The 23,252-nt window shown below is 38.8% G+C and overlaps 1 protein-coding gene across 2 annotated transcripts in view; it reads left to right on the forward strand.

Annotated features, from left to right (window-relative positions):
* Positions 1–23,252, forward strand: part of ST8SIA1 (ST8 alpha-N-acetyl-neuraminide alpha-2,8-sialyltransferase 1) — a 158,333-nt gene that overhangs the window by 85,761 nt on the left and 49,320 nt on the right. The window contains exons 3-4 of one of the 2 annotated variants that reach the window (XM_032347690.1): positions 6,350–6,459; positions 16,286–16,378. In XM_032347690.1, coding sequence (XP_032203581.1) covers positions 6,350–6,459; positions 16,286–16,378 — 203 coding nt within the window. The remainder of the gene's footprint in view (positions 1–6,349; positions 6,460–16,285; positions 16,379–23,252) is intronic. The other variant, XM_032347691.1, reaches the window with a different exon arrangement.

The following is a 23,252-nucleotide window of genomic DNA, read 5'->3' on the forward strand; positions in this document are numbered from 1 at the left end:
CCACTTTAGGTAAGGTACTGGCGAAAACAGATGTGATGTTGAACAAAAATCTGATTAAATAATTACATATTAAACAAATTGTTGATTATCCGCTCTGTGCTTACTTGGGATATAGAGTGTTGAGCAAAAAAAGATAGGCTCCTTACAATGATTCACACAAAAAATGTACATTTAAAAATTCATTAAATCCATTGATTTATAGAAGTAGTTAATATGTTCTCAAAGACCAATGATAAAAAATATTTTTCTCAAGACCTAAATAATTCTTTGAAGTTGGAAGTATCTCACCCAAAGATAAACTGCATATTATACTAGTCTAGCAATATACTGACACATTTTTTTCTCTAGAGAATTGAATTTTTTAGTATACAATAATGTACTAATACCATATATAGGACTTTAGAGTTTCTGATGATGTTCAATGGTTTACCTTATTTTAATTCTCATAATCATACTGGGAGATAGATGGGATAGTTATTATCATGCCTGACTTCCCATGGGGCACTGAGAGTTTGAGGGGATTGGCAATCAAGAATCTGAATTCCAGATGGTTAGTATAATATAGTCATTAAGAAGATTGCCATTAATAGATGGGACAGTGATAGGCAAAAAATTTGAACAAAGATCCATTAGGTGAATTAGTGGTCCAGCAATATTTTGAGCTCCTCCATATGGCTGATCTGCCTAATCCATTCTTTCATTTAGAGAATATTTGTTTTTGTTTTTTAATTGAAGTGCAGTTGACACACAGTGTTACATTAGTTTCAGGTGCACAAAACAGTGATTTCACAAGTTTGTCCTTTGTGCTATAAGCCTACCACATGTGTAGCTACCATCTGTCTGTCCCTATATAATGCTATTACAATACCATACCAATATACAATACCAGTAGAACCACTGTTATATTCCCTATTTTGTACCTTTTATTCTCATGACTTAATCATTCCATTATTGGGAGCCTGTATCCCGATCCCCTTACCCATTTTACTTATTCCCCCAGCTTCCTTCCTTCTGGCAAACATCAGTTTGTTCTCTGTACTTATGGATCTGTTTCTGCTTTCTGTTTGTTTGTTTATTCATTTGTTTTGTTTTTAGATTCCACATATAAGTGAAATCATATGGTAATTGTCTTTCTCTGTCTAACGCATTTGCACTTAGCATAATACCCTCTAGGTCCATCCATGTCACAAATGACAAGATCTTATTCTTTTTTTATTATGGCTAAGTAATATTCTGTTGTGTATGTATATTTGTGTGTGTGTGTGTGTGTGTGTGTGTGTGCGCGCGCGCGCACATGCGCGCCATGATTTCTTTATCCATTCATAAACTGATGGACATAGAATAGTATTTTTTAAGGTTAACAGGAAGAGTTTTATGGTATACTGTATTCTCAGAATCATTAGACATTTTCTGGCAGGGATGCAAGGAGAGACATTTGAAAAGAAAGAATCCAATGCCTTAATTAAAAAAAAAATACTTTTGGCCAAAATAATAATATTCATGTGGAAATAGATGACCAAAAGTTCTGTCTAGGTACTGTACCCCAGAAGGAGAACTTTGTGTTCACATATCACTGACCATTGCTAAGTTGAGATATTCTGTGTTTAAATACCACAATGATAGTATTATCTCAATTAGTTAAAATTCCACAGTATTTTCTCAGTTAAGTTTTTCCTTTCTGTAAAGCTTTGATGAGCTGTTATTGTGCCCAGAACAGTGTGCATGTAGGCACTTGACAATTATTTATTGAAATGAAATTGCTTGTGTGAGGGCTAGTCATTGACCAAATGGAGAAGTAGCAAGAAAATATTAACAGCAAAAAAAGAAATGACTCCCCCATCCCTGACCTTTGGTTCAAGAGCTTCTAAAAAAAATTTTATAGTATATGAAAATAATAGTTACATTTTACAATTGTTAAGGTAGAATTAGGTAAATCACTGTTTTATCGTGTTTCCCCAAACCCATGGAATCTCAGTATTTTGTGGCTTGAACAAGTCAGTGAATTGTGCTAGAAGGAGGAAAGGGATGAAAGAAAAAGGAAAGGAAGAAAGAAGAAGGCAAGGAACACCATACCAGGCACCCAATGAGATGTATGTATATCAGCTCACATAAGCTCATATAATCCTGTGATATTAGCCCTCTTTAGGGACAGGAAGTAGAACACTGAGGGGTTGGACAGCCTGTGCTATAATTCCATAGTCCTACAACCTGGAAGTTAGGAGGTAGGAGGCTCCTAGCTTTTTTTTTTTTTTCTTTTTTTAAGATTTTGATTTTGATTTTTTTAAAGATTTTTAAGATTTATTTTAGAGAAAGAGTGCATGAGTGGAGGGAGGAGCAGAAGGAGAGGGAGAGGAAGGAAATCTCAAGCAGACTCCTTGCTGAGCGCAGAGCTTGACACTGGGCCTGATTCCACAACCTGGAGATCGTGACCTGACCGACATCAAGAGCCCGTTGCCCAACCGAGTGAGCCACCTTGGTGCCCCTGGAGATACCTGGCTTTACATTGCTGATGCTACTTCTGCCCTTTTCAGATACGCTGTTTCTGTGCCCAGATTTGTGCAGGCAGCCTGGGGTTGCCAGTCAGCCTGGTTCAAGAACTCTCTCTCCTTTTTTTTTTTTTTTTAAAGGTTTAAAAAACCTTTAAAAAGTGGGCGAGGGGCACAGGATGAGGGAGAGAATTCTCAAGTAGACTCTCTGCTGTGCATAGAGCCCAGTACAGGGCTCAGTCTAATGACCCTAAAATCATGATCTGAGCTGAAACCAAGAGTTGGATGCTTAACCAACTGAGCCACCCAGGCACCCCTCAAGGACTCAAACAGCAGTGAGGGAGGGTTTAAATTGGCTTTTACAATGCAAACTAATTATTATTACTATGAGTGTTATTATTTTATTACCTGGGGAGAGGCAGAGGGACAGGGAGAATCCCAAGCAGGCAGAGGTCAGTGTAGGGCTTGATCTCACAACCCTGAGACCATGACTTGAGCTGATCTCAAGAGACCTATGCTAAACTGATGGAGCCATGCAGGTGCCCCAAGGCAAACTAAATATTAGTTGAACATGAATGAGCCCACACTTTTAAAATAAACCATGTAAAAATAGATATGCAAATAAACATTATAACTCACTGAGCTCAGATCAGGCTTCTGTCTATGCTGTGAACCACATCTATCCTTGTTAAGGTTACCAGGGGATCTTCATGTTGCTAAATCCAGGGGACAATTTTTAGCTGTTATTTTACTTTATTTATTAATCTATTATTGCAAATCTATTGCATTTGCTGCCATTTTCCCCCTTCTTTTTTGAGAAACTCTCATTCTCTCTCTCTCTCTCTCTCTCTCTCTTTTTTTTTTTTAAACTTACCTTCCAGGACTCCACACTTTTCTGTGTCTACTCCTAAGTCTCCTTAGTGTCCTGACTTCTTGTTCGAATGTCCCAGGATTCAAGTCTTTGACCTCTTCTCTTTTCTGTCAACACCCATTCACTATTGAGTCTCCTAACGTTAGTTACCTATTGTATGCTGATCACTCAGCATACTGATTACCTCAGTAAATGGCAGGTCCATCTTTGCAGCTACGTTAGCCAAAACCCTTGGTATCATTCTCAATACCTCTTTTTATTTTACTCTATTTCCATTACATCGGCAAATCCTTTCAGCTTTTGCTTCAAAGTATCTCCAGAATCTGCTCACTTCTCACCATCCCCACTACCATTGTCCTCGTCCAAGCCACTAGAATCTCTAGTCCCCTGTTATAGGAGACTCCTGACTGGTCAGTTTCTTTCTACCCATGACATCTTGTAGCCTGTTCACACAGAGGCAGAGTGGTGGTTCCAAAATATGGCATAATGTCAGTCCTTTCCTCATCTTACGTTGACTTGATGTACATCTCAGAACAAAACCCAAAGTCTTTATCATACCCTTCAGGGCCCTACAGAGTTTATTCTCTAATCTCTCCACAGGTTAACTCCGATTTCCTCTTCTACGTCTCAGTCCCCTGTTTACTCATCTTCACACACAATGGGGTCTTTTGCTCTTCCTTTCCTACCCCAGGGATGTTCCTTCCTCAAGGTCAGCGAGAGCAGTTCCCCCCAGATGTCCATAATGTTCACCATCTCATGTTCAAGGATTTGCTCACATGTCTCCTTTGAGGTCCTCCCCAACCACCGTATTTGAATTGCAGTTCTTTAAAAGCCATTTCCTGATTGTCTCCTGCCAATGATTTATTTCTCTCCACAGCCCATATTGCCATCTGACATAGTATTCATTTCACCCATTTGTCTTTACTCACGAGATTGTAAGCTCCACAAGAACAGGGATAATTACTTATGTCCCTGTCACCCAGAACAGTGCCTGGAACATAGTAGGCACTTAGTAAATACTTGTGGAATAAATTAATAACTAATTTGAGCATATAAACTTAAATAGACATCTAACATATTATAGATCTAACCAATGTATTTCCTTTTTTGCACTTTTTTAAATATACAAATATATTTTCTTTTTTAAATTTAAATTCAATTAATTAATATATAATATATTATTTGTTTCAGGGGTACAGGTCTGTGATTCATCAGTCTTATATAATTAATACTCAGTGCTCATTGTAACACATACCCTCCCCAGTGTCCATCACCCTGTTTCCCCATCCCCTCACCCCCGTCTCCTCCAGCAACTGTCAGTTTGTTTCCTAAGATTAAGAATCTCTTCTGGTTTGTCTCCATCTCTGGTTTCATCTTACTTCATTTCTTCCTCTCTTCCCCTATTATCCTCTGCCTTGTTTCGGTGGATCTAACCTATGTATTTCTAATGCTGACTTCAAACCCTCCTTAACACTGATTAAGGAAAATGCCACATGTCACCCTGGATCAATCTGGACATGTCAGAGTGCTGGCCTTTGCCTGTCTGTCTTCTCTATATCCCACTCTGAAGTTCACTGGACTGTTCTCTGTTGCAGTCATGCAGGGAATTCTTAATTGTCTGCTGGCAAATGCTTAGACTTTACGGTTTAAGTACTGTATCTTTATCAACTATATTTTCTTAGCACTGTCTTTTTCTTGTGCTGCCTTAAGTGCCGACCTCAGCTACTAGTTATCACACAGACTCTTGGAATTTCATTTTTCTGGTTTCATTACTTTGTGCCTATGTGAATTTCTTATAGTATATATTCATATATTCCATTTATTCTGCTGGTAAAATCTGTCTTGCTTCAAATTCATGCAGAATGGCCTACTTAATATCAGAATAGTTATTTTATGTACCAGTTCTGTAGATGCAAATTCTTCCCCTGAAGAACTGCCACCAGTAAGCATTGTTTCAGCAAGCAGGAGATTCTGTACCTGGTGGTTCTTGCTGACCCAGCTAAAAGATACTGAATGACGTATTTCACTTCCAGGGCCTATTGCTAGGTTTTGATAGTCAGTCCCTGGTACTATAAATAGCATTTCAGGGAACACTCGGGTACACTGAACATTTTCTTTGCAGTCCAGCTCAATGTTTGCAGAAAGAAAGTCACATGCTGTCTGGTTTGCACAAGTCACTTGCCTGTTAGCACCTCCCAGGTTCTAGACAGATCCACCCAGAGTGTACATTTTCTCATAAACACAGCATTTGCTTTCAGCATACTTTGTGCCTTTGTTTATACTGCTTCTCTGCCTGGCAATATCCTATTCATCCTTTAAGATTCATCTCAAGTGAGAAAGCGTTCCCTGAGTTGGCTTGGCAGAAATTTGCCCTTTTTCTCCTGTGTGGGATTCTCCACAGCATTTAGAGCATACCTCTTCTACAACAATTTCAGCATTACATTAGAGTTCTATGTTCACAGTCCCCCTACATCTCAAACTGAGTCCTGAGGCCTGTGACTTTTTATAACTTTTTGTATTTACCTCTAGCAGTTAGCATAGGAAACACTCAGCTACTGTTTGTTGAGTGAATTGCAGACTTTATGAATGAATGAAATTGCATTCAGATAGGGAGATAGAATTCATTTGAGCTTGTTCCCTGTTTAATGCCTTTAAAACTAATCCAATGTTTAGTATGGAATTTTTCTCTTTTCTCTAGTAGGCGCTTTCTCCAATGTACGTGGTCAATTTGTTACAAAGTATGTTATACTTAGATGCACTTCAGGGAGTTAATTTTTTAATTTTTATTTGTTTATTCATTTATTTATTTTTTAGTGTCAAAGAAGCAGTCTAGTTCATTCCTTATAAACTTCTTGGCATCTTTCTTTCTCCATGCTCTTTTGGTCTGCCCAGTCTTCAGTCAAATTCCTCCAAGGGGTCTGCTGTAAACAATGATTTTGTGAGTGGTTGTGTGTTCTCTGCAGTGAAAACCCGCCTTGTTTTCTGTTGCTAGGCAACCCCATTCCAGCTGCCCTTGAAGAAATGCGCGGTGGTGGGAAATGGTGGGATTCTGAAGAAGAGTGGCTGTGGCCGTCAAATAGATGAAGCAAATTTTGTCATGCGGTAAGAGAGAGCACCCACAGCATGGCCTCGCCTTCTCTCCTTTCCCCCACCCCTTCACAAGCCCTGGGGCCTTTCAAAGCTAGTCACTTGGGATTAATCAGTTGTAACTGCTCTTTAGCTTCCCTTCAAGTTCAGATATAAGTGAATGCAGGAGAGGCCCAGGGAGCAAGGGAACATGCCCCAAGAAAGTACAAAGCCAAGGAGGGCTTAGAGGTTGTGGGGAGACCCAAAAGTAGAAACACTTAGATTTTGCTTTAGAGCATACAGTCGGGTGGTGATAAAAACTTCAAAGATTGCCTCTAAATGAACGTTTTCATTTATTGATTTCTACTCTACACCCTTGTCATCTTTGTTTTTCACAAAAGCATTTGTGAGTAGCAAGTGGGATTTGAAGACGGGTCTGATCTGTGTATGGCTGGGAAAGCTGGAAGGAACGAGGGGGCATAACTTTGGAGCAGTGAGGAGGTTTGGTTAAGGGATTGAGCAGAGTGGTGACGTGTGTGTCCCTTGGAGGGGAACACAGGAGGCTTCTGCAGGGGTGTGTAAAAACCTGCTAAGATGGATCCAGTCAGGGGTAGAGGCCTTCCACCTGTCGGGGCACCAGCCTGCACTGCTGGGTGATTTTCACCAGAAGTGAAGACAAGTGATTGGACTGACATGGGTTTGGGATTGTCTGGGTGAGAGGGAGGGAGGGAGGAGGAGTAGCAACACGGAAGGAAGATCCTGGCTAGAGAGAGTGTGAGGTGACATGCCTTGAGGTCTGGGCTGGACAGGAAGTAGGTGCTGAGACGCAAGAACAAGAGAGGAGGGGGCCCAAATGGGGCCCAAGGAGAGGGTCATTCTGAGCCTACAGGCAGTGGGTGCTGGGAAAGCTAAGAGAGAAATGGAATGATAAGAACTAACGTCAAAGATTGGCCCAGTGGAGTTTATGATTTCAGCCAAGTTCTTGCTCAGTATGTCTGGGGGCTGATCTGCTATGTGACAGAAAAAGAAGACATTTGTAGCTGAAGAAGCATAGGAACTTTGAAGCTACGTTGTAGAGATTCTTTCAGATGGGCCCCAAAGCCTCACTGACATGGGGACAACGGAGATGTGGGTGGCAAAGGCTCCAGGGCCAGGAAGACTAAGGCCTGTAGCACCACAAAGGGAAGAAGCCTGAGCATAGGAAGGGAGTTGGGGCTTGGGATTTGGATTTTGTGATCATTTTTAAGGATAAGTAGAATAGTCTAGAAGTGGTCAAAGGTGGCTAAGAGAACACTAAACCACCTGGGAGCTCTGAGCGCAGTGGGGTAAGGAGGCTGAAGACACTAGGTGAGAGTGTTTTGGCAGAAGCCATGGACTTGAGGGAGAGCCAAGTTCTTGCTCAGAGAATGAGACCTGGGTTCCTTCAGCAGACTTTTTATCTTGCTCGTGAAGCCTGTAGCAGAGGGGGATGTCTTTCTATATCCATCTTTCCCTCATGGAAATGCCCTGCCATACTATTTCCAGTATAGAAATGTGGTTTTCTCTCCATTGCAATTATTATTATTGCTGCAGTATATACAAAGAAAAGGAAAATGTAGAAAATAAAAATGTAGTTATTCTCTTACGTCAGTACAACATCTGTTTATTGAGCTACTACTAGGTATTGGTGTTAACTGGGCCAAGGAATGGTACGTGAACCATTTCTGTCTGTATGTTGTACCTGGAGTGCTCTGATAGAGGGAATTCAGAGACAGATGGTGAGGGGTCAGGGACCTTCTAAGAAGTGGTGTGTGGGGTGAGCCATGTCTACATTTCACTCTTGGCATAGGAATAGTCTTTCTGAGGCTCTGAAGTAGGAAAGACACCAAGTGCTGCCACAGTACATTGAGATGAGCCTGGAAAGGTAGTTCAGCTATGGGAGGGGCCACCATCACCTGTAGAGTTGAGGTAGATGGGAAGAGCAAAGGCCCTGGACCAAATCCAAGCATCCATTCCAATACTGGCATTAGGTAGAGGCTGAAGAGCCAGCAGAGAACACAGAGGGACAGAAGACAAGCTATTGCCACAAACCAGCTCTGTGATCTACAGCATGTCGTTTTACCCTTGCTGGGGCTCAGCATGTGAGGGAGTGGGAGCAGACAGTTCCTCAGGCCTTTCCATTGTGGAAACTTCTATATAACTATATAATCATAACAGCTCATGTAGTCTACTTTATATTTGCAAGCTTGCATTCAAGGATGTTTATTTGATCTTTCCAAAAACTATGTAAGGAGGAAGGAGGTGTGGTTATTATACTTACAAATTCAAGGAATTTAAGTGATTTTAAAAGGTCTTAATACAGTCTGGCAGGAGGCAGGACAATGTATTTTTATATTATTCCTAAGTTTATATATCTGTGTGTGTCACTATATTTAGGAAGGTACATGTTTTAAACTTAACATGTTGAAGACTAGGGCTAAGCATTTTTGAGGGGTTATCTATATTTATTTATTGCAAATAAACAAGACTAAATTTGTGTTATGTACAATCAACATTGCTCTATTCAAATTCAGAATTAACGAGTAAACATAAATGTTCCCAGAATACTGAGAGAGGTGAAGATTGAAAATTCAGAGAACTAGAGTTATTTGTGCATGGACCATTAATTTAATTTCAAAAATAGCACCATTTTCTTTTTTTTAAAATTGAATTATAATAGATATGTAACATTTTATTAGTTTCAGGGGTACAACATCATGATTTGATATTTGTATACACTGACATGATCACAGTGAATCTCGTTTCCCCATTACCATAGAAGTTACATAATATGCAGTAGGGTATTTGCTGACGGTAGTCACGTGCTATATGTTACCCATGACTTACTTGTTTTATGACTGGAATTTTGTATTTCCCGACTCCCTGTTCACATTACTCTCACTCCCACCTCATCCTTTCTGGCAACCACCAATCTTTGCTCTCTATCTATGAATTTTGTTCTGTTTGTTTTGTGTTTTAGATTCCACATATAAGTGAAATCAAAGAGTATTTGTCTTTCTCTGTGATTTATTTCACTTACTCTAAAACCCTCAAAGGCCATCTTTATTGTGGCAAATCGTGAGATTTCATTCTTTTTTATGACAGTAATATTCCATTGCCTATATACTTCATCTTCTTTATCCATTCATCCATTGATGGACACTCCATGTCATTTGATTGGAGAATTTAGCCCACTTATGTTTAAAGTAGTTCTAGCTAGGGATGTACTTTTGCCATTTAGTTCATTGTTTTCTGGCTGTTTTGTAGTTGCTCCTTGTTTCTTCTTCTTTTGCTCTCTTCCCTTATGGTTTGATGTCTTTCTTCAGTCTTATGTTTAGATGCCGTTCTCATTATTTTTTTGTGTATCTACTGTAGGTTTTTGCTTTGTGGTTACCATGAGACTTACATGTCTCAGCCTATATAAACACACTAGTCTATTTTAAGTTGATAGCAAGTTATGTTTGAACACTTACTAAAACCCTACATTTTAACTCTCCCATCCATGTTTTGTTTTTGATGTCGTTTTATATCTTTTTATTTTGTGTATCCTCTAACTAATAATTGTAATTATAGTTATTTTTCCTATTTTTATATTTTAACCTTCATGTGAACTTTGTAAATGATTGGTCCATTACTTTTATTATGTATTTTCCTTTATCGATGACATTTTTACTTTTATATATTTTCATGTTACTAATAAGTACCCTTTCCCTTCAGCTTAAGGAAGTCCCTTTAACAATTTTTGTAAGGCCAGTTTAGTGGAAGTCCTTTAGTTTTTGCTTGTCTGGAAAGCTCGCTTATCCTCTCCTTCAGTTAAATGATAACCTTGCTAAGTAGAGTCTTCTTGATTGGCAGTTTTTTGCTTTTAGCTCTTTGAATATATCATGCACTCTCTTCTGATCTTCAAGGTTTCTTTTGAAAATCTGCATGTGGTCTTATGGGGGTCCCCTTATATGTAACACATTGATTATCTCTTGCTGCTTTAAGATTCTATCTTTAACTTTTGACATTTTAATTATAACGTGTTGTAGTGTGGGTCTCAGTAGGTGGGCTTCCTAAACTTGAATGTTTATTTCCTCCTTTTCCAGATTAGGGAAGTTTTCAGCAATTATTTCTTGAAATAAGTTTTCTGTCCCTTTTTATTCTCCTTCTGGTACCCCTATTATGCAGATGTTCATCTTTTGATACTCAGAGGTTCCTTAAGCTATCTTCACTTAAATGTTTGTTTGTTTGTTTGTTTTTCTTCCTGCTGCTCTGTTTTGGTGAGTTCCACTGTCCTGTCTTCCAAGTCAGTGATCCTTCCTTCTGTTTTATCTAGTCTGCTATTGAACACCTTTGGTATATTTTTCAGTTCAGTTATTGTATTCTTCAGCTCTGTCACTTCTGTTTGGTACTTTCTTATATTTCATATCTCTTCATTGAAGTTCTTTCTGTGTTTATCCACTCTCCTGAGATTGGTGAGCATCTATTTGATCATTACTTTGAACTCTATCAGGAAAATTACTTATCTTCATTTCATTAAGGTTTTTTGGGGGGGGTTGTATCTTGTTCTTTCAATTGAAGAACATGCCTCTTTTCCTCATTTTGTTTGATTCTCTGTGTTTGTTTCTTTGTATTATGTCAAACAACTGTGTCTCCCAGTCTTGAAGGAATGGTCACAGGAAGATGGGTGAGTGTTTTAGTCTGCTGCCTACATTTGACCTGGGAGTGATAACCTGCCGGGAACTGTTTCTCTAATTCTTTCAGACCTGTGGGGCCCAGATACATAAGTTCCCCTTGGCTCAGAGACAGGGCATCCTTTGTATGCTCTGAATGCACCTACTGTGTTTGGCGGCATGGATCCACAGTAGAGTGCCAGACTGGGACATGCCCTTCCATAGGCTTTGGCAGGGAAGACAAGTGCTGGCATATTGGCACATACACCTGACCAGTTTGACATTTTACATCTTTTAAAGGGGGGAATGGGAGCACCATCCCAGGGCAAGCAGAAATGTAGGAGAGTGCAAAAATGACACGCACCAGCACCTCCATCTCTGGAGAGAGTGCCAGCAGACCCCTGCCCTTCTGGCAGATGCTTTAAGATTAGACAATGCATTTCTTTCACATATGGTCTATGTGCTTTTCAGCTTGCTGTTTTTACACTGGTACCCAGGAGAATGAGCCTATGCATGAGCCCTTTTAAGATGGGAGTCCTCATTTTCTGTAGTCCTTTGGGTCTTCTAGGTATAAGCCATGCTGGTTTTCAAAGCCAGATGTTTTAGGGCCTCTCTGGTGCAGGTCCCAAGTGTTGGGATACATGATATGGAGATCAAATAGTTGCTCCTTAGGGATATGCTCTATATTTGTGAGATCCCTCTCACTTGTGGCTTACCATGCCAGGAGAGGGATTTTTGACAAGACCGTGCCTCTGCCTCTCCTACCTTTCCTGATTTGGTCCTTTTATCTTTTGTTGTGGAGTTGTCATTTAGCTTATTTTCAGGTCTTTTTCAGGGAGAATTATTCTATAGGTAGCTGTAGATTTGGTGTACCAATGGGAGGAAGTCAGTTCAGGGTCTTCCAATGCCACCGTCTTGAACCCCTGTGAAGAAAAATGGCCATTTTCATAACATACTTGAATTTTCTAAAAGCCTAGTTTATGGTTTACAATATGGGAGTAATTGAGTGTTATAAATTGTTTATAAATTATTCTCATTTGACCACTAACAGATCTACTTATAAATGGTTGCTTCGTACACATTTTTTGAGACAATTGAGGTAGTGTCATAATTCAAAATTAAACATTTAGTGAGTACATATGATTAGAAAACACATAGTATGTCTGATCTTAGACTGTAGGATGCATATAGAGTTACAGTGAGAGAAAAGATCCAAAAATAGCCTTACCTGCACACAGTGATACACCACATTACAGTTCAAAATGTTTTCCAGTATTAGGATAAAACAGTATTGTACTTTTCTTTGCTTAGACATTTTCAAATACATTTTCTTATCTTTTTTTTTTTTTTTAAAGATTTTATTTTCTTGAGAGAGAGAGAGAATGAGGGGGGAGGAAGAGGAGGGCAGAGGAAAAGGGAGAAGCAGACTCTGAGATGAGCAGGGAGCCCAACATGGGGCTCGATCCCAAGGACCCAGGATCGTGACCTGAGCTGAAGGCAAATGCTTAACCACCTAAGCCACCCAGGTGCCACTCAACTACACTTCCTAATGTTAAACATCTACTTCTTGTTTTTCTATTTTCTTGTTTTTCAAAGTAAACATTTGCTCTAACCCCAAAAACACTTAAAAAATTAATATTATTGAATACAATTTATCTGGAAGGTCTGCAAGACAAAGGTAACATGATTGCATCTTGGAGATGATTTGGGTGGCTCAGGGATACAAGTGAGGGCAACATCATTTTGGTGCCATGGAATTATCGTGTGTGTTTTGCATACTTAAATATGCATAACACTTTTAAAGTTTTTATTTAAATTCCAGTTAGTTAACATGCAGTGTAATACTAGTTTCAGGTGTATAATATAGAGATTCAACACTTCCACAAACACCTGCTGCTCATCACAACAAGTTCATCCTTTAGTCCCCATTACCTATTCAGTTCATCCCCCCACCTGCCTCCTCTCTGGTAACCATCAGTTTGTTCTCTGTACTTAGAATCTGTTTCCTGGTTTGCCTCACTCTCCTTCTCTCTTTTTTCCCCTATGCTCATTTGCTCTGTCTTCTAAATTCCATATAAGAGGAAATCATATGGTATTTCTCTTTCTTTAACTGATATATTTCACCTAGCACAATACTCTCTAGCTCCATTCATGTCACTACAAATGGCAAGATTTTATTCTTTTTGATGGGTGAGATATATATATATATATATATATATATATATATATATGTATATACATACACAAATATATATGTATGTATGTATCTCACTATGGACAGTTGGTCTGCTCTCCTATTTTGGCTATTGTAAATAATGCTACTATAAACATCAGGGTGCATGTATTCCTTTGAATTTGTGTTCTTGTATTCTTTGGGTAAATACCTAGTAGTGAAATTGCTGGGTCATAGGGTAGTTCTATTTTTAACTATTTTTTTGCTTTGTTTTTTCAAAAAATTTTAAAAATATTTATTTATTTGAGAGGGGTGAGAGAGAGGGCACAAACTGGGGTGGGGAGAGTGCTAAAGGGAGAGGGAGAAGCAGACTCCCTGCTGAGCAAGAAACCTGATGCAGGACTCAGTCCCAGGACCCTGGGATCATGACCTGAGCTGAAGGCTGATGCTTTACCCACTGAGCCAACCCGGCATCCCAAAAGAATGCAGTTCTGTGACAACATCTTTTAGGGTCATGAGCACAGTTACTAAGACACATTAGCCATTAATATCTGTTAGTCGTGCCAATGAGCAATAATGCAAAGTTTGAAACACTTTTACAGAATTATGCCTTATTAGAAACAATTTGTATTAAATGTGCCTCTTATGTAAATCTATGTAATTATCAGTTTAGGGATTGAAGAGCTAAAATTACAGTGTGCTTTTTCTAAGAAAAGAACTACAAGGAAGTGTCATAGACATTTGCATTTGAAGAATTTAAGACAGATATTTACACCAAAATGCAGTGTCATTATTTTCCAGAAATGCATTTATAAAACATTATCTTGTTAGAAACAATTTCCTTGTGTTGTAGGACTTAACAATCAGTATCCAAAAGTTTTTCTTGAGCTTTGTCTGTGCGATAGAAGGTATGAAGGAACCCAGACATATGAGCCGTGGATCAACCTACAAGGAACACACAGAAAAACAGACTATTCATTAAAACTGACATGTTTCATTAATGACAAAATAGGTTAACTGTACTCTCCAGCAGTTTTTAGAGGTTATAGTTTTGATATAATGTGTTTGATTCTCAAAGTTATGAAGGACCATTAAGATCAAAGCTTCATAAGACATAAATTCTCAGGGGCACCTAGGTGGCTCAGTCAGTTAAGCGTCTTCCTTTGGCTCAGGTCATGATCCCAGGGTCCTGGGATCGAGCCCATGTTGGGCTTTCTGCTTGGTGGGAAGTCTGCTTCTCCTCTCCCACTCTTTCTGTCCCCCTCCACATCACTGTTCTCTCTCTGTCTCTCTAATAAATAATTAAAGCTTTAAAAAAAAGATGTAAATGCTCAAATTTTAGCTTATGTTTTACCCTGCAAGTCACCTTCATCAAGTGATCAAAGATCAGTTCAATCACAAGACCATAGTCAGTACCCGTGCTGGATGAGCCTGGCTGGTAATGCTGAAGTTCACTCCCTCACAAGGGTCCTCAGAAACCACACTGGATATGGTGTGACCACTAAAGTACAGACACCTCAAGAGGAGGCCCTGTGACTTGGCTTCCCCCCACGCCCCTTACAATGACCACTGTGTTTTTCTCAATGGGCACTCAGCAAAAGTCATCAACTGGCTGGCTAAGTAATCTGTGGGTAGCTGCCTGAAGGGCCAGCATCTTTTTACTGTTGAGCAGATGAAAGGAAGATTCCAAATCAACTGAGACAAGTTCCGCCCAAGATGCCCTGATGTTGTAGGAGTCACAGGACAAATATAAGACAACATCAAGGAACTTGAGCTAATCAGCTGAGTGGCTGCCTGGACAATTCCATGTCCTGGGGAAATTTGTAGGGTAAATTTAATAGTTAGGGGAATGGCAGAGACCTTAATGTTGACATCTCTTTACCTGCAAATAAATGATGTTTTAGTTTGTTGAAGAGTCAAAGTTAGAGATGCTCTGATGTGGTAGGAGTCAAGTTAGAGCTAGGGGTGACTAGGAGAAATTAGGACAAAGTAATAAAACCTAATGGAAACTATGGATTCATTTAGGGTCTTCAAAAAATATATATATTTAATTATAAATATATTTCTGATACACAATATTTTTGAGTTTTTACTATGGAGGAGGTATCAAGGTAGGGACCTCTTATACATTTCTTACTATAATCCTTACAACAAGCTCATTGGAGAAGAAAAGTCATTATCCTCATTTTGTGTAATGAGGTAACAAAGACCAGGCAGATGAATTAACTTGCCTGAAGTTCCACTGGCAGAAAGCCATAGGACTGGGATTTGTAGTTGCCCTATTTCCCACTGTAAACATTCATAAGACATTGTGGCCAAGGAAAGCAATAAAGACTAGGGTGGTTGTGTGTGTATGTGTGTGTGTGTGTGTGAGAAAGAGACGGGGGGGGGTATTTATTTTTGTCGCTAAGAAAACATCACCTGTACGCTTTTCCTCAGCTGAACTGGGACAGTGGAAAATCATTGCATTTCTTTAGATAACAAATCACCCTGTCCACCAGTAGTCAACCCATACATTGGTCATGTACACAGAAGTTGGACATGCATTGATTTAGGAGGCAGAGTTTGCTGTGAATGTACTGTTATAATTTAGGATTTGGAAACAGAAAGAAAACCAAAAGCAAATACAATTCTTCCCTGTGTCTTGAGGTTTCTGGGTATACAGAGAACACTGCCAGCCCTGTGTCCTAGTATACCACACCCTCCTGAGCTCTAGTTTCAAGCCTAATACTTCCTGTCCTACCAACTCAAAAATATTTTGAATGGAATAAATTCATCCTAGTTAATGTCTCTTTTTTAATAGACTACTTAACTCTCTAGCTGACATTTTCTTTTAAAATAGGACTCACTTTTATGACTGCATTTTGAAGTTGGCAATAGTCATCTAATGACTGTTTAAAGGGAGAGGTGATAAAATTGATTATTTGTGGATGAGCTAGATCTAGGAAAATTCCCATTTCTCATGATAATTGATTTAAAAGTTTGTAAATCATTCTAAAATGTTTTGTTTCTCTAGATGCAATCTTCCTCCTTTGTCAAGTGAATACACTAAAGATGTTGGATCCAAAAGTCATTTAGTGACCGCTAACCCCAGCATAATTCGGCAAAGGTAAGAGTTTATGACTTCTGTTTGTGAGGAACTGAAGAGGAAGGCCTTTGAAGTATTTAACATCTTAAGGCAGTGAACATAATTCAGTTTGAAAAACAAAGAAGAAAACCATCTGGACAGGCAGGAAGGATGAAGGAGGGAATTGTAAATAAACTAAGCAGGATTATGGGAATCCAAACTCTATTTATGCCTCTTCTGGGATTCTGTTTCTTGCCTTTAGAGATGGTAGAAATACCATGAGATTCCCTTGTTTCACTCAGAGAAGCGATACAATCACCTGCTTACTCATTTCTACTTTCTAATTTGCTGGCTTTATTCCCAACTCCTTGATTGGCACTACTATTAATAGTAGTTTTATTAAAGAATAGAAACAAAAATGGCCCATCTGCTGCATATATATGCTTGAAAATAGCAAAATTGTCAGAATATACGGGAATATATAATCATGATGATATTATGTTACATTATATTGCATTCAATCAGATTTGGGAGAGCAGACGGAAAATTCTTGCTCCCAGATCAATTCTGGAGATCTTAGACAGCTGCTGTGGGAGCCTTTGGGGGTTGGTCTCTAGTTGACAGAGCCCATCAGTAAACTATGGGTTGTTTCTCCAAGGATTGCTCAGTGTAGAGAATGACTCAATCTCTGTGAAAAGAGAAGTCAAACGTTGCCTTAACACTCTCCTGCCTAGCTAGCAGTTAGGACTGCAATCTCAGATGTGGTGAGCTCAGGCTCTTGTCATCCAAGGGAGTTGTACCCAGGTGACTGCACATGTGTGTCACCTCATAAGCGATGTTGCACTGGTTTGGTTCACAAGTAAGCATTCCCATATAAAAGATGTCCAGAAATGCAACCAAACATTTTTTTAATTTTGGCAGATACTGTGAAATCACCTCTCCAAAATGTACCATTTACTTTCTCTTTTGTAAAGGATAAGACTGCCTGTTTCCCAGTCCTAAAAACAACATTGTATAGTATTCATTTTTTAAATTTTTGGCAATTTATTGGGTGAGAGATGATATATTATTTTTTATTTACTATACATTTTTTTCTGACTACAGCAAGGGTTGAGTGACTATTGACTGTTAATATTTTCTCTGTGAATTGCCTTCTTGTATTTTTTGCTCATTTTGTGCTATTTTTCTTTTTAAAAAATATCTTCCTGTGGTTTATAAGAACTCTTTATATTATAGGTGTTAACTGTTTATGTTATAGATATGTTTGCTGTATATGTAGCAAATATTTTCTTCCAGCCTATCATTGATGTTTTAACTGCTGTCCTTTCCAAATTTAATGTGTTTTATGCAATGAAATTTGTTAATATTTTCCTCTATGGCTCCTTTTTAAAAAAATCTTTCTTTGATCTTACTTACCCACATCCCTTCCATTGAAAAAAATGTTGTCCTGTATTTTTCTAGTGCATTTATAGTTTCAATTTTCTTATTTAAGAAATTTAATCCAGGGGTGCCTGGGTGGCTCAGTCAGTTGAACGTCCAATTCTTGATTCTGGCTCAGGTCATGATTTTGAGGTTATGAGGTAGAGCCCCGCACATCAGACTCTGTACTCATCATGGAGCCTGCTTGAGATTCTCTCTCTCTCCCTCTGCTCCATCCCCTGCTTGCACACTCTTTCTCTCAAAATAAAGAAATAAAATCTTTAAAAAAATTTTTTTAAATCCATCATTATTTTCTTGACCATTTTTAAGTTATCTAAATTTTTTGGCATAAGCTTAAATTGTCACCAAGTATGTACTTTCAGTGTATTCTGTGTTGTGCATATGCTTTAAATATATATTGCCAAAATCTCAAAAGTGCAGATTTAGCTCTTTGGATGTTACATGTCCTCAGTGTACTTTGTCGGAATAATTCATAAGTTGAGCTTTCTGTCAGAAAAAAGGCTGATCACTTTTTAATTCAAGTATAAGTATTAAAATCTAACCCATATAATCATCTTACCTCTGAATTCTAATTATTCAACATATAAACAAAGTATGGGAATTGCCAAGAGTTTATCCCCCGGATAAAATGAGGTATGACCTCTTGTAGTTCTTATAAGGATCTTTTTGCTTTTTCTCAAGGGACACTCCCTCAGACACTGTGTATCTTGGAAAAAAAATTTTTTTTTTCTGGCCTGAGTGGTTTTTATACTTTGGGACAATGCGTCATTATAACATTTGGGTGGTAGGAGGTATGCCTTTTGTGAAGTGGAGGAGGGAAAATTATAGACATAGAGTCTGGGTAAGAGATAGTCGCCTAGATTGTCAGGTTAGGCTTGAGCAAGTAAGTTTTAGAAAAGTATGTAAGTGGAAGTTGAGGATTTGGAAGTTTGGGGGGAAGAGGGAGATAATCATGGAAGCTTCTCGAGGACAGTGTTGCCAAGGTACTCACTCAGCAATATTTTTTGAAATCTGCTCTGGGACAAGAAGAACTAACTTGAATGAGACGTGACTGAAGTTTGCACCCTGAGGTTGCTCACAGTCAGCAGACATTACCATGGTTCTATTGAATGGTCTGTAGCAGGACCTAAGGGGTTCCCTGAACCACTTCTGAAATGTATACAAAAATTTCGTCATGTGCATTTTTTCATCCGATTTTCCATGGGTTCCATTACTCACAAATGTTTAAAACTTACTGGCCAAAGTATAGGGATAGAGGGCATATACCTCAATATCATCAAAGCCATCTATGAAAAACCCACCGCAAATATCATTCTCAATGGAGAAAAACTGAAAGCTTTTCCACTAAGGTCGGGAACATGGCAGGGATGTCCATTATCACCACTGCTATTCAACATAGTACTAGAAGTCCTAGCCACAGCAATCAGACAACAAAAGGAAATTAAAGGCATCCAAATCGGTAAAGAAGAAGTCAAACTATCACTCTTCGCAGATGATATGATATTATATGTGGAAAACCCAAAAGACTCCACTCCAAAACTGCTAGAACTTGTACAGGAATTCAGTAAAGTGTCAGGATATAAAATAAATACACAGAAATCAGTTGCATTTCTCTACACAAACAACAAGACAGAAGAAAGAGAAATTAAGGAGTCAATCCCATTTACAATTGCACCCAAAACCATAAGATACCTAGGAATAAACCTAACCAAAGAGGCAAAGAATCTATACTCAGAAAACTATAAAGTACTCATGAAAGAAATTGAGGAAGACACAGAGAAATGGAAAAATGTTCCATGCTCCTGGATTGGAAGAATAAATATTGTGAAAATGTCCATGCTACCTAAAGCAATCTACACATTTAATGCAATTCCTATCAAAGTACCATCCATCTTTTTCAAAGAAATGGAACAAATAATCCTAAAATTTATATGGAACCAGAAAAGACCTCGAATAGCCAAAGGAATATTGAAAAAGAAAGCCAAAGTTGGTAGCATCACAATTCCGGACTTCAAGCTCTATTACAAAGCTGTCATCATCAAGACAGCATGGTACTGGCACAAAAACAGACACATAGATCAATGGAACAGAATAGAGAGCCCAGAAATAGACCCTGAACTGTATGGTCAACTAATTTTCGACAAAGCAGGAAAGAATGTCCAATGGAAAAAAGACAGTCTCTTCAATAAATGGTGTTGGGAAAATTGGACAGCCACATGCAGAAAAATGAAATTGGACCATTTCCTTACACCACACACGAAAATAGACTCAAAATGGATGAAAGACCTCAATGTGAGAAAAGAATCCATCAAAATCCTTGAGGAGGGCGCCTGGGTGGCTCAGTGGGTTAAGCCGCTGCCTTCAGCTCAGGTCATGATCTCAGGGTCCTGGGATCGAGTCCCGCATCGGGCTCTCTGCTCGGCAGGGAGCCTGCTTCCTCCTCTCTCTCTCTGCCTGCCTCTTTGCCTACTTGTGATCTCTCTCTGTCAAATAAATAAATAAAATCTTTAAAAAAAAAATCCTTGAGGAGAACACAGGCAGCAACCTCTTCGACCTCAGCCGCAGCAACATCTCCCTAGGAACATCGCCAACGGCAAGGGAAGCAAGGGCAAAAATGAACTATTGGGATTTTATCAAGATCAAAAGCTTTTCCACAGCAAAGGAAACAGTAACAAAACCAAAAGACAACTGACAATGGGAGAAGATATTTGCAAGATATTTGCATCAGGGAAATACAAATTAAAACCACAATGCGATATCACCTCTCACCAGTCAGAATGGCTAAAATTAACAAGTCAGGAAATGACAGATGCTGGCGAGGATGTGGAGAAAGGGGAACCCTCCTACACTGTTGGTGGGAATGCAAGCTGGTGCATCCACTCTGGTAAACAGCATGGAGGTTCCTCAAAATGTTGAAAATAGAACTACCCTATGACCCAGCAATTGCACTACTGGGTATTTACCCTAAAGATACAAACATAGTGATCCGAAGGGGCAAATGCACCCGAATGTTTATAGCAGCAATGTCCACAATAGCCAAACTATGGAAAGAACCTAGATGTCCATCAACAGATGAATGGATAAAGAAGATGTGGTATATATACACAATGGAATACTATGCAGCCATCAAAAGAAATGAAATCTTGCCATTTGCAATGACGTGGATGGAACTAGAGGGTATCATGCTTAGCGAAATAAGTCAAGCGGAGAAAGACAACTATCATATGATCTCCCTGATAGGAGGAAGTGGAGATGCAACGGGGGGGTTAAGGGGGTAGGAGAAGAATAAATGAAACAAGATGGGATCGGGAGGGAGACAAACCGTAAGTGACTCTTAATCTCACAAAACAAACTGAGGGTTGCTGGGGGGAGGGGGGTTAGGGGAAGGGGGGTTGGGTTATGGACATTGGGGAGGGTATGTGCTATGGTGAGTGCTGTGACAGTAGCGTGATGTAAAAATAGAGATGAGAGTTCTCAAAGCTTGTTTTAAAACGGTTTTTCAGTAGAGCTGAAAATTCAGTTAGCCATTTGTCCATAGCAGGAGTCCAGTATATATCAGAATAAATGATTGTTAAAGATAAAAACTGAAACTTAATAGATTGTCCGATTATGAAATTAAGAATTCATTTTTAAACTCTGAAGCTCCAACTTAGGAAATGATTATTTGCTACAACTAGCAAAGAGCAGCAGGATCTGTGTATGTTTCCATGTAAGAGTATCAGCATGCTATTAGAACAGGTGTGAGTAGCTTGGGGTCAGAAATCTTTCATCTGTGTTCCCGAGCCCCCGGCATGTTGTTTGGCATACAAGATATGCAGATCAAATATGTATGGAATGAATGAATAGTGAATAAATAGCCAAATTTTACAAACCAAATTTGAATGATGTAGTTTGAATTGTCTCATAAAAGGATATATATTTTTTTCCTTTGGTGTAAGTTAAAATATTTATGGTCTTAGAATAAGGAGATGACTTTTTTAGTAACAGATATTTCAAAACAGTATTAATGGAATATTTAGGTGGGAAGATTTATTTACTCTTTTTTTTTTTAAGCTGACATGAATTAGGAAACCAAGTTTTCAGAATAAATGGAGTCTAAGTCAGTGGTGGGGTTAACATTTTAAAATTTGCAAAGGCATAATTTTTAATTCATTAGCAGGACTTGATATGAGACCCCAGTATTTATGTTGAGGTTCCTAATATCAAATATCAAATATGGGTAATCTCTTCCCATACAACTGGAACAGACTTCATCCAATGTAGTGATATTAGCAGGGAGAACAATTATTTATTTTATTTATGTATTTTAAAAATTAATTTGAGAATTGAGGAAAGTATTTGGTCTAAAGAAGATTATAGCAGTTTCTCTTTAAAATTCTATATGACTCACATCTCAGACTATGTTCCTGAACTTCCATATCTGTTCTGCCGGATGACTTCTTTTTTCTTTTCTCTCCAAACTCAGAGCAGCTTATCAGTGTTTGCATCAAGGCTTGGCAGCCACTGATAGCCGTTCAGTCTAACGTCTGTCATGATAGAAGAGAATTAAAAAGCAGATACTAAAATTGGAACTGGAGAGAGCAAGTAGAAGACAGGGAAGAGATGTCTCTGGAAAGGTACAGATCTTCATGAATTTATGTCTGAGAGACAATATTACGTAGTGGTGAGGAACCCAAGTCTGGCTGTAGATGGATTGGTGTTCAAGTTCTGGTGCCAGTACTAATGTGTGCTTCTACTTACTGGCTATGTAACGTTAGTTTCTTAACTTCCCATCTCTCAAGTAAGAATAAAATTGTCTTGAGGATTGCTGAGTGGTGTAAATGAGATCATGTTAGTGTGTCCAGTAGAAGCTGTTCTGACTGATACCCAGCAGAGCTACTCAAGAGGACTCTCCTTTTGGAATACATTTTGTTCTTGGATAAAACACATTTTCAAATATATTATTGGGCTCACCAAATTTAGGAGCTCTCCCCTCTGCACAATTCTCCCCCAAACTAAAAAGCCCTACAAAACAGAAAATCGGAGAACTAAAGCCAACCATGAGATGCGAAACTCTGATGTCAATGCTAAGAGCTGGAAACCAAGCCCAGGACCTACCATACTAATGTGTGTCCCACTTTAAGCCCTGATAAGGGACCTAATGTGGTCCCATGTCATTAGCAGCCCCTGGTTTCCAACAGAAGCACAGATTGCTTCTGAGGAATACTCTCAGAATTCCCATGTATCACTTTCAAACAAATACTAAGCTGATAAGCAAACACTGAAATGCACACAAACCATTAACCCTGAGAGTCCTTGGAGTCAAAAAGCAAATGAAAAATTACAGATATAAATGCCTGAGAATGTAGTGGAAATGTGCGATGCAGTACCTAAGTAAGTATGAAATCTTTATAGAAAAAAGTAAGTAGAATAAGTCAATAAGAGAGTATCAAAATCAACTAGGTAACCTTGAACAAGAACCAAGTAGAACTTTTAG

Source organism: Mustela erminea, chromosome 6 (genome assembly GCF_009829155.1).
Source record: "Mustela erminea isolate mMusErm1 chromosome 6, mMusErm1.Pri, whole genome shotgun sequence".
In the NCBI taxonomy this organism is placed as follows: Eukaryota; Metazoa; Chordata; class Mammalia; order Carnivora; family Mustelidae; genus Mustela; species Mustela erminea.